General features: G+C 38.0%; 1 protein-coding gene across 8 annotated transcripts in view; it reads right to left on the bottom strand.

Moving 5' to 3' along the window:
• The window catches only part of PDE4D (phosphodiesterase 4D), a 436,095-nt gene that overhangs the window by 11,435 nt on the left and 412,519 nt on the right, over window positions 1-12,141 (bottom strand). For all 8 annotated transcript variants that reach the window (XM_075447148.1, XM_075447149.1, XM_075447152.1 and 5 more), the window contains 4 exons: window positions 5,785-5,878; window positions 2,077-2,249; window positions 985-1,083; window positions 731-895 (listed from right to left, as the gene is read on the bottom strand). In XM_075447148.1, the coding sequence (XP_075303263.1) occupies window positions 731-895; window positions 985-1,083; window positions 2,077-2,249; window positions 5,785-5,878 (531 nt within the window). The remainder of the gene's footprint in view (window positions 1-730; window positions 896-984; window positions 1,084-2,076; window positions 2,250-5,784; window positions 5,879-12,141) is intronic.

Below are 12,141 nucleotides of genomic sequence, written 5' to 3'. Positions count from 1 at the left end.
TTGTCCAACGATTTACTGGGATACATCAATGTTTGCTATGCCAAGACCTGAACTGTGCTTAAAAAAGGGAAAGTAATCTCCATTATTTCTTCTACTTTCTTCTACTTCAGAAATTTAATCATCTTCAACAAGAGAATTCTTCAGAAAAGAACATATGAAATGTTATTTTTCTCCAAACAATTTTGAAATATTTATGAAAAAAAAATCAGATAGTCCAGTGAAAAGTTAGTACACCTCTGCCTGAGAAACAAAGACAAAAGTAGCCTTTCACGACCAGAATGAATATGCACAAGGAAAAAAACAAAAAACAAAACAGCCCTTTTAAGGAAATTCCATTTTATCACTGTCTTTCCTAAGCAATTCCACTAACTGCGGTTAGTAAGAATCCCACTACGGAAATAACGGCAGAACAGGATGTAGTATTAATAACGAGATGGTGGAAACAAGTTACGCACCGCGTCACAACAAAAAAGGTTGCAACAGCACAAATCTGCAAGTATAAATCCATGATTTAAAACCAAAAGATGTGACATTTTCTGTGCAGTATTTACATGTAAATAAGCTTTGGTCTTCACAAAATATCTTTGAAAGAGCGCAATTCATGAAAGAAATGTTAAGATTTCTTTTAAAAATTATTACAGAAACTAAGTTCTTTAATACTTAGTCTAGAAGAGTCTTAGTACATCCCTTTCTCTCTTGCCTGCCTCTTTCCCACCTCAGCGTAGTTTACCTCTAATGCTGGGGTTGATAGCAGGACATGGGTTGACTGAACAACATCTGCAGCATGTATGTTATTGTGATATGCCACATCTGCATGGTAATGGTCTTCTAGCGTCATCAAGTAAGTTATTAAAGTGTCTACTGGAATTTTAAATGTTTTTAACAAGTCCCGTTCCTAGAAAAGGAAAAGAGAAACAATTAAGATTACAAAGCACAGAAAAATATCTAAGATAAGAAAAAAGCAGCACAGCTGCTGTTACTTGCCTGAAAAATCGTGTGCATGATGACTGTCAACGGTCTGTTTCCAGATAATTCTGCTACTCTGAAAACCTGAAGGCCCCACTTGTTCACATCTTCTAGTTCCTAGAGTATAGAGTCAAGCAACAGACACGTTGAAACCTAACACACAAATTCCAGTGATTTTTTACTGCAACAGCCACAAGCAGCAGACTCATGAAGATTCAAACCTTGCCACTGTGAAAAATACATGCTAGACTCTGACAGGGGGAAAAGCTGCTGCTACTGATTTTGTAGTTTTTGAATTCGCAGCTACCAGCTTTTCAGCTTTTAGTTCACTAAGCAGGAAAGAGTGCCTCTGAAGTGGATTGCTGCAGAGGAAAAAATGCTACAGTATCTCGAATGAGCTGAACTGACACACTTTGCTATCTCACTGCCCAGTGACAGCAGAGTTCAGTGAGGAGGAAACCTCCAGAGATGCTGCAGTTCTGCTGCTGTCTACCTGGTTCTTAGAAACACTCTTCAAATGAAGGGGGAGATTCCTGCAAACATAAGGATATGCATATTTCAAAATGCAAAACTCTAGAATTAAATTAATAATCACTTCATGCCAGTTTTAGTTTATTGCCAACTAGTTAGCTGCTGGTGCAAAAACTATAGGAATGTCACTAAAAACTAAACCACAAATTATGCATGTAAAATGATACAGGTAAAGACAGACCCTAGAAGTATAGCTCTAATGCTATACACCAGTTGTGCGTTTTCAAAAACACAGGGCTGCTACATATTTTCATTCCTGTGACAGTGTATGCTATGTTTACTCTTCATTCCTCAGATATTATTCATGAATAAGCAGCTTTATTAATGCATACACAAATGCTAATTTACATTCCACCTCCAGATGAAACCCCATTCACATGGAAATTAACCCTTATGCCCTGATTATGATTTTACATATTATTCTTCCACTTTACTGAACTTATTCTATTTCAAGTGAGACCAGCCTTTGGTGCTATAGCTTGAAATCAAGGGCTATAAGCAGAAGATGGAATAATACTGACAAGTCCACTCTCTATTTTAATTCAGTGGTTTAAATTAAAGGACTTTTATATTCTCTACCTTGGCAAGAACATCTTCTTGGTCTGTTTTAACTCCAAATCTGGGAATACTAGAATTAGTTAGGCTGGAGCTGTGCATCAGTTTTTTGACTCCACTGATCTGGGACATTGGCCTCTTCTTTTTCTCTTTCTCTTTCTGTGTTGGAGAAGGGATTTCAACTTCATGCTGTTTGTCTTCAAAAGAATGAAGAAAAAAAGAATAATTTTTACAGTAACTACAAATATTTCTGTCCGTTTCACTGCTGAGTTGCATCTTATGGATACTGTAATTGTTAACAAAGATTTTTTTGTTTGGAGATTTTGCAACAAATACTTCACATCAAAAGCAGCAAAAATATGACAAGATAAGCATAGACCTATACCTCAGCATAAGCAGATCTCTATTTCACAAACTACCTCATTATTTCTGAACTGGCTTTAAATGTGACTTGTGACTGTCTGACTTCGACTTCTCCTGCACCCCTAGCGCTGTAGAGAGAATCAGTCCTTTCATTATAAAAATGTTATTACAACTGAACAGAAATCTAAACTTCAATTTTGCAGGAAAACTTAAAATTTCTTCTTTTCCGGGAAAAACATTCTCTGAAATTGTATTTTTTAAAAAAAATCAAAACTGTATCCCATGTAAACCTTTACATAACATTTTCAGGACTCTAAGGACCTAATACTTGGGGACTGCTCCTGTTTGTGTTAAGACTGCACAACTTAGAAAGCCTTTTGCCAGCCATTTCTACCAGCACGTTGGATGGAGAGGCAGTTCACACCACCAGTGCAGGGCACTTCTGTACCTCCCAGCCAGAGGAAGTAATACCGACAACAGAGATGTTTTGCTAAAACACAACATTTTGCTGCGGGCTTTTACTTCCACAGCAGCATCAGCGGCATCACTTCATACACCTCATCAACTTCTGTGCCAGCAAAACTTCAGACAACGATTAAACTGAGAGTAAAAGTATATTTAGGCCACTGCCAGCTGACTGCTGCAGGAACAGTATGGGGGTGTGTAGACAGACATCTGTGGTCCCCAAAGAAATCCAAGTTAGTGCAACAGAGGTCTCTCCTGCCAAAATTGCTAGGAATTTGCATTACTTGTTCTTTTCATACTGTATTTCAACATAGTCTTTTAATGACTCCCTCCAAATTATCTCTTCTTTGCTGAAATGTACCTGCACCTTTTATAATCCCAATATTCCAGCAAAACCAGGAACATCCAGAACAGATGATTCTAACATGGGAGCTTAGCAAAAACTATGATTTAAAAAGCACCTTAGAACAAATTAAATTCAAAAAAAAAGAAAGAAAATTTGAGCTCTTTAAAACATGTCTATTTTTTAACTTCCTGAAATGGTCGTTTTAAACAAACACACTGAAACCAGACAAGGGTAGCAAGCCCATTTCTAATTGCCAGAAACGGGCAATTGTTGTGTTTGCTTCTTCACTTACTTTTTTTTTCCCATTTCCTTTTTTTTTTTTTTATTACCCTTTAGCAGCCACATTTACTGGACACCTCAAATTCCAAACAAATCACAGCGAAGAAGACACCGTGGAAATGTCACCAAGCTTTAGCCTGCGGCACCCAGTTCCCCAGCTGCCCCCACCATACTTCACCATTTTCCTCATACAGACAACCACGAAAAGGGGGAGGTGGACTGCTGCAGCTCTTGACTGGTGCAAACCGACAACAGATGTGGAGCAGTGACTCGTGTTCGTGCTTTGATGTTTATGGTTTCGGTCATATGCACAAAGTTTAGACCCATCAAAGGGAGGTTCGTAAGCCGAGCTGTCAGACTAACTCAAATGGAAGGAAGTGTCTGTCTGAATGACTTTAGATCTCCGGAGGAATTCCACGGGACTGCCTCTGCTTTTGTAACTATGAGCACATAGGGCAAAGCATCCTGCGCCCATCTGAACATCCAGAAAAGACAGCTTGCCATCTTGACCCTGGTTGTGCTATGCTCATTGGCAGGTTCTCTTGCATTTTACGTTCACAGGAAAACAGGTTAATGACACTGAAAAATAAAAACCTTGCACATTATTAAACTCAATGTAGGAGGTCTTAATTCTTGCGCAAGGAATATATTTGTTGTCATTACGAATAACTTCACAGATGTCATATAACCCTACTTGGGAAAACAGTCCCTACCTTTTTTTTTTAAAATAACAGAAAAACCTGTTGTCTTATGACCTGTTCCTAACTCTCAAATGTGAGAAAGTCTGTAGATGTTCAGAAGACAGATTATGTATTAAAAAAATTAACTAACTAGATTCATTGAAATCTTCTATGAAGCGAATGTTTTTCCTCTTCACGTTGTTGCTCAGAACCTACATACTTAGACTGCATATTTTGAAGCAGTAATTCTGTAGATGAGGTATTTTCCCCATTGTATGCCTCTCATACCTACTATTTTAAGTATCCTAGGTTTTCAGGCAGCCATAAAACAATACCTAATACCTAGTAACTTTGAAGCAATTGCCTTTGCAGCCCTCCTTCTGCCCAAGACTGAGGTCTTGAGAAAGGCTGACAGATGCATTTCCTTATCCTGTCAAAATGAGTCTTAAGTTTCCAAGCAAAAGCAAGCAGACACTGGTATCTCACTCTTTTCAGCCTAAGTGGGTCATCTTCTCAGGCAACGGTACAGTGTGACTGAAGCTGTGCAATACTGCTTCTCCACGACTGAGACTCACCACTTTCTTACTGTCCGTAACTCTGCTGTGCCGCAGCACTCAGGGACACTGAACAGACACATTAGGCAATTCGTTTTGGATATGGTGACACGCAGGATAACATGTACCTAAAAAAACTTGCTTCTTTCAAAAAACACAAGAAGCACCAGCTACGGCCTCTCACACAAATAAAACAAGATGTATCTTAACACGTGTGACTAGCACCCTTCAAAGCACTTGTATCCTAATTTAAACGTATTCAGCTGTGCTTCCCCTTACATGTACAGTCTTTATGAACCAACGGTGTTTCATTCAAAGCATGTTTCAGATTGCTGTATTATCTTCATGTTCAAAATCAACAGTATGGAACTAAGTGTTACTAATTTTCACCAGTTTTCACGAAAAAAAAATATATTCTTAGTTCTGCAAAGCCACAGAAGAACCACCGTACACTTTGTAATACTGTGTTGGGTTTTTTTAATAAAAAAATTTAATAAAAAGTTATTAATACCATGCAAGTTCTTGAGCCGCATAAATTCTCCAGGCAACAGTCTGTTCACATGTTGACTCAGTCATATTCATTCACCCGCTCATGTGCAGGCAGGGAATAGCAAAGCACAAGAACCATGTACTACAAGATTTTATGACGTTGTGCTTGTGTTCTTCCAGCACACTGAAATCTCTTTGTGGTAACATTCATAAGGGAAACAGAGTGGAAGAACCTTTTTAATATATAATTAGTTAATTATATATTAATTTCTTAATACAGTAGGAACATAGTAGTTGTAATGTTACACGAAATTATGTATATGTATCTATATCTGTAATTACACACACAGTGAAACCACACACACAAACTTAACGAGCTGTGAGGAAATGGATCTAACATGATCTCTGCGCTCAAATACTGAACGATGAGATACTAAACGTATAGTTTCTAGAAACAGAAATTAATAGGGAAAACTACTTGCTTTTAAGCTCTATCACAGCCCAGAGAAAGATTAAAAAACAAAAGGAAAAAAGTTAACTCCAATCATAGTCTTACCTAAGAATGTGTTCGATATATATTCTGAGACCTGATTGCCTGACCTGCTCATTTCAGATAGGTGGGTTAGCTCCCGGTTGAGCATTCTTTTAAACTGGAAAACAAAACAAAACAAAACAAAGGTAAAGTTAGCAATTAAGATGTATTTTAGTCAGGATGAGAAAATGCAGTCAACTTGTAATTGGGGAAAGGATGTGACATTAAGAATACATACTAAACTAATATAACTATGAAAGCAAAAATCACATGTAACATCGCTCTACCCTACTAACTTCTTCGTGGGTAGGACAACATAATTCTTGACCTCCTAAAATACTCCGTAGCGATTCAGCTACTAAGGCACCGGGTCCTACTAGTAATACAAGACATTTCTATACACACTAATAATTAATATTACTGTCTTTTCCATTTTTTAATTTTAGTTTGGAGAGAAAATACAAATATATTCACAGAAGACTCCTTCTCCACTAGGGTCGTCTTAATCAGATTTACAAATTAATCTGTTTGTGCATTTTTTTGAAATTCATTTTGTAGTATTTAAAGTTTATCTTCCCTCTCATCATTAATCTACTCAAATATATTTGACAGCACTGCTCAAAACCATCAAAATAGCTTACTGACTTCCTGCACACCAATATGAACGGAGGTAGGTTTTGTTGTCTTTGACTTAAAATTATTGTACTGGATCAGCCCAATGACTTCACTATTCCACAGTCTCAGAAAACTGTCAGTATTTGTATGAAACATCGGAGTAGAAAATACCCATCTGTGGCAACACTTTCGTTTTCCAAGACAGCAAATCACTCTAGGCACTACAAAGCATACAAGGGGATATTAACATTCCACAAAATATGTAGTTGATTAGGTACTTATCACTGAGCCTTCCTCGATTCCTTCTAGACTCCAGGGTTAAATTGCATCTCGTGACATTGTCAACAGCCTAATTCCACAACATAGCTCTAGCTATCTTACATGCATTTTCATTGACTATAGCTCTGCCATGGTGTTATCAACAAACAGGACTCAGCAATATTCATTAGCAATTTATAAACAACTCTTGTCAATGTAAATTAGCATCCGTCACTACTGAATTTTGCTTCCCATTGTGCTATCCCTTCATTTAGTTGTTCGATTTCTCAGTCATCTTTTGTCTGAAGAAAGCCAAATGATTTGTGCCATTTTCAGAACCATTTTGCACCTTGTTCACCCAGTTATGACTATTTATTACATCAAGCAATAGCTGTCCTTAGTATATATCCCTGTAAACACTCCTCTGTGTTGAAAACCGGTGATTCGTTATTCTATACAAGATAAAACACTAGACTAAACATTAACCACCTCCTTTCCATTCCACTGGAATCATCAAACCCTTTCTTCAAAGAGGCCTTGCATAGTGAATGGTGTTATTTTCTTCATGATGCCTTTGTAAGTCACCAATTACTATATTGCTCACAGTGTGCCAAATAAAAATTACCTTTAATATAACACTCTAACCATTAGCCACTGCATTTTCCTGCCATTTTGACATGCCATCAGCTCAGGAAGTTCCTGCTACAAAGACTGAATCCTACTTCAGTCACAAGCCAAAAGCTCAGCTTTGATCTCAGATATAGCCATGTACTAGCAAGCACTCAATGCATTTCTGAAAATTAGAACCATACTGCAAATACAGTTACACATACTATGAACTACAGGGCTACACACTCTGCACAAAACCAGCACCAATCTTTACAGTGAGGTCTAATGTTTGTCACCAATGTCAAATGTTAAAAAAGCAAGTCAAGCTTGCCAAGCAGTAAAGTGACTAGTCCAGATCAAGAGTATTTTAAAAGCCTTTCTTTCAGCTTTTAACATGCACTTAGGTCACGCTTCCATGCTTTTTATTCTGTACCCACAAAGATGAGAAAGGCAAAAACTGAAGAGCTCACAGAATAGCTTGTCTCCAGACGGTATCCAGAAACTGCAGCTTTGAATTAAATACTGTGTATAGGAATCTTCATAAAATATCAGAAGTTGACAAAACTGCATTAATTTCCAGGCCCATCATCAGCGTATCCATTACTATTCCAATATTCTCTCTTCCCTAATTTAATCCAGCTTGTTCACTGGATCCCAGCTAAACAGGGCCTCGTCTGTCTGGTTGTTTTCTAGTAAACCCCTAAGTTTGCAATACTGTTTTTGCTGCAGAGCAACACTACTTGGTCACGTTCTGCACTTTGGAAGAAGACCAACTAGCCACGCTGGTATGTACTCTTCAGGAACTCTCCTTAAAAATTTCCCAGCTTTGAAAGAGAATGAACTGGTGTTTGTTTGCATTGTTTTTCCTGGACCTACCCAGCACAACAAAGAAGTAAGACTTTTTACCGCTCCCCGCCCCCCCCTCCAAAAAAAAAAAGATAAATTTAATTGCAGAGAGTAGGTAGCGAAGGTTTGCTATTGCATACTGGTAATAATCATGTGAAACTTACAGAGTAGATGTTCTTAAAGAATTTCCAACTAAATATTTATTGTATGTAAGTCCACAACAAATGGAAGGTGCATGGTGCTCTTTTCAAATGTTATGTTCCCCGCTAGTCTGAAGCAAAGCCTTGTCTTCCCACTTCCCATCACCCTGTAAGTCACCAGAACACAAAAGCTCAACCATCAGCATGAAACCTGCAGAACAGCCTGTGTGGCTCCTGACCATGGGTGCACAGTGAAACAAGTCCCCCAGGTTCTGCAAGGCCCTCCTGCTAACAGCGAATTCAAAGGGAGAAGCCTCTGGCTTTGAAGAACTCTATTAGCGTGATTTCCTCACACTCTTTCACACATTGCTGACGCCACGGCAAGACTTTAATTGATACTTATTTTGAAAACATCTGGACCAAGCAGTTTTGAGAATGGTTTTGATTTTCTAATTATATGACAAAGCCTTACAATCGTCATCCACATTGAAACAGATGAAGTTGAAGACCATATGCAGACAGCAGTTTCTGATGCAGAACAGTAATGCTCTTTGAGAATATAAATAAACCCCAGAAGAGATGAACAGTGATTGAGATGTTCAGACATTTTTGTTGATTATACCCTGTTTCAGTATATCTGTATGTTACTTAATTCTCTGGTGTTTAATAACTTGTCCTCTGGGGGAAAAAAATCTTTTTTCAAAGAAAAAAACCCAAAAGCATCTCAGAGCCCCTACTTTTTCCTCATTTTACTTCTTTCTCAAAGACTTTGTTTGGGCCCAAGTGTAATTGATGCTTCAAAGAGCGTCTGCTTTCCACATATTTATACATCCCTGCACTATTACTTTATAATGAAACTGTCTAACTCTCACCTGGCTCCTGCAAGATCTTAGTGCAAATCAGAGAAGTTTCTGTTACATCTATGAGTAAACACTCTTTCAGTCATAAAGCTGACGCCTCTAACGTGCTTGAAACCTGGCTAGACTTTCCATGCTCTCATCATTTGTCCTCTCAGAAATAACATTATCTTGTCACTAGCAGTAAATGTTAAAGATAACATTTTAAATAAGAATTTTAAAGATCTGAACACCATATACTTTCCTCGTTCAAGAAAATAATCATAACGCATCAAAACTCTTGTTACTAATAAACATTTACACCACACATTGTAATTACTATATTGTGAGCTCAGTATGGGGAGGAAGCAGTAGTTTTTGGCTGATTTATGCATATATTGTATTCTTCCTCAGGTGGAAAGATCTTCCCACATTAAGACTAAGCATTGTTAGACTGGAAAAATGACACATCTATATCCCTTTGGGATATCACAGCTCTTGACTACAGTCTAGGCAATTCCCCCTGGAAATGTACAGGCTATTAAATGTCCCTTAAGCCAATTATAAAGTTATCCACTGCTGAATACTCATGTCACAGCAATAGAGCACTATAGTCTGGAAAAAATTCTAAAAATATTTCCTTAAGCATATTTTTTTCATTTCATTTGTTTCTATTGATTTTAATGTTTCCATTTCACTCTCTGCATGGGGGTGGGGGGAACCCACAACACAAACAGAGATCTCCCAAAGTGACAAAAGTCCACGTGCACTTCTACTTCCCTTTAAAAATGTAGGGAGTCTGACAGGAGAACTCTAATAAATTAGAACAAACGTGCATACATTGATGAGACAAGTACAGTTTCCTAAATAGCAGTCACCTCGAAAGAACAGGTTACATATAAGGGACTGAGCTTGGTAGTTTGGGTCCTTCTGGGCTGGAGCACAGTGTGTGCGTTATCTCTGCATATATATTACTACTGTCAACCTAGGATAAATATACATGGGGTTCTGGAGGAATAAATTGGATACTTGTCTGATGACACTTGTCTGAGAAAAATGTAGACAAACTTTTGTAGTAACCGTGTTTTCAGACAGCAACCAGAGCACTGATATAATTTTGGGAAGACTTTGCATCTGTACTAGAAAGAAACTTCCAAAGACATGGAGAAGATCCAACTAGAGACAAGTGATAGCCATGAAAAATGGCTATATGCTTTATATATATATATACACATATATAGGATTTTTATATATAGGTGTTTATATATATATATATGTAGGGTTTATTGATTACACTTTAGAACATTCTACATTTTTTGCATAAAGTTCTTCACTCAGTAACAAAAAATCTTACGCTAACATGCAGCCAGCAGTCAGTTGTGTTGGGAGAGGGCGCAATCAGAACCACCCTTGGTGTAAATGGGTGTAAATGCCCTGTCCTGGTAGGGCCTCTTCCACCCAGGCTTTCTGTTCCTAAATGGGTGATCTCACAGAATCACAGAATGGTCGGGATTGGAAGGGACCTCTGTGGGTCATCTAGTCCAACCCTCCTGCTGAAGCAGGGTCACCTACAGCAGGCTGCACAGGACCTTGTCCAGGCAGGTCTTGAATACCTCTAGAGAAGGAGACTCCACAACCTCCCTGGGCAGCCTGTTCCAGTGCTCCGTCACCCTCAGAGTGAAGAAGTTCTTCCTCATGTTCAGACGGAACTTCCTATGCTTCGGTTTGTGCCCATTGCCCCTTGTCCTGATCTGCTGCATCTCAAGAACTGTAAAGAGGCTGCCTCCACTACAACCTTCGGCACCAGCACAGAAGATAGTCCACAGACCAAAAGGCCCCATGCTGCCTTCCTTTCAGTTTGAGCATTAATCAAGCTCCAAGCCCAGTGGAGGCTGGAACCAAAATGCTCAAGAACGCCTGGAGCCTTTGACTGCACTGGCTCCCAAACCCACACGGCAACATTCAATCTTTCTGGCTGCCTCCTTTCTAGGTATTATTTCTAAAAGCTTGCATGAATAGAATACATCCATGGGACACGCATTCCATAGTTGGAACATTAAATTTACACGACATTATTTCATTTCTGAAGTTATCTATCAACGTTCTTTTAAAAAAGACATAACTCAAAAACTAATAAATAATCTTATTTTACTGAATTTGACAGTCTTGTATGCTACAAACACAAGACAAACAACTTGAAATTGTAATCATGTAAGGCTTCTGTTTATACTGCTTGTGAATGCAAAACCACCTTTGATTGTAGCAGCATTCTTAATACTTAACAGCATTCTTAAGAACTAAATAGTCTGGTTGGAAGCCCATGTGTTTAATCAATATCAAGGTCACGCATTGGTTTTTATACATAAGCTATAGTGAGGTACACATCTCTAAGCCTGGCATTGTGATAGTGGTGCTCATTGTTTCAATGAAAGATACTCAATGAAAGCCAAGGGTAAACACTCCACATGACAAACATTTCCCGAAATATAATTAACAAAAAATAATAAAGTACAGTCTAAAGCATACGGCAGTTAAAGAAATATATGTACAGTAAGGCATTTAAACATATATAATGATCTCTGAGACTAATATGTCTCATTCTTCCTTAGAATTTCATGAATACCCTATATCATTCTGTTTTTAATGTAGTAAAAAGCAGATCTTTGCCTCTCCACATTTTTCCTATAATGTGCAAACTGTGAACTCAAAAAGCATGGTAGTAAAATTGTGTTCATGTACTACTTAGCTTCTTAACTAAAATCATTGTCTATAGATAGTATAGGACACTATCTATACAGAGGACATCTTTTTTTCCACCTATAATCAATTACAGCTACCATGCTCTCTGCTGAACTTCAATTAGCAAAAAGTCTGTCAATTTTAAAGGCTGTAAGAGTGAACAACTTTTGAAAATTGGTGATTGAATCTTTCTAATTTAGCAAGCAGGAACACGACAGCAGCTGCCTGGAAATGCAGGAAACATGTCCAAGTGAATTACAATAAATACCTCCCTTTTAGCTGAATGGAAAGTAATTTCGTCTTATTTTTTGGTAAACTAGAAAGGAATCTACTTAGCT

The sequence above is a fragment of the Opisthocomus hoazin genome, chromosome Z (genome assembly GCF_030867145.1).
Source record: "Opisthocomus hoazin isolate bOpiHoa1 chromosome Z, bOpiHoa1.hap1, whole genome shotgun sequence".
NCBI lineage: Eukaryota > Metazoa > Chordata > Aves > Opisthocomiformes > Opisthocomidae > Opisthocomus > Opisthocomus hoazin.
Note: the sequence above shows the minus strand (reverse complement) of the source record. Positions and strands in the feature narration are given on the sequence as shown.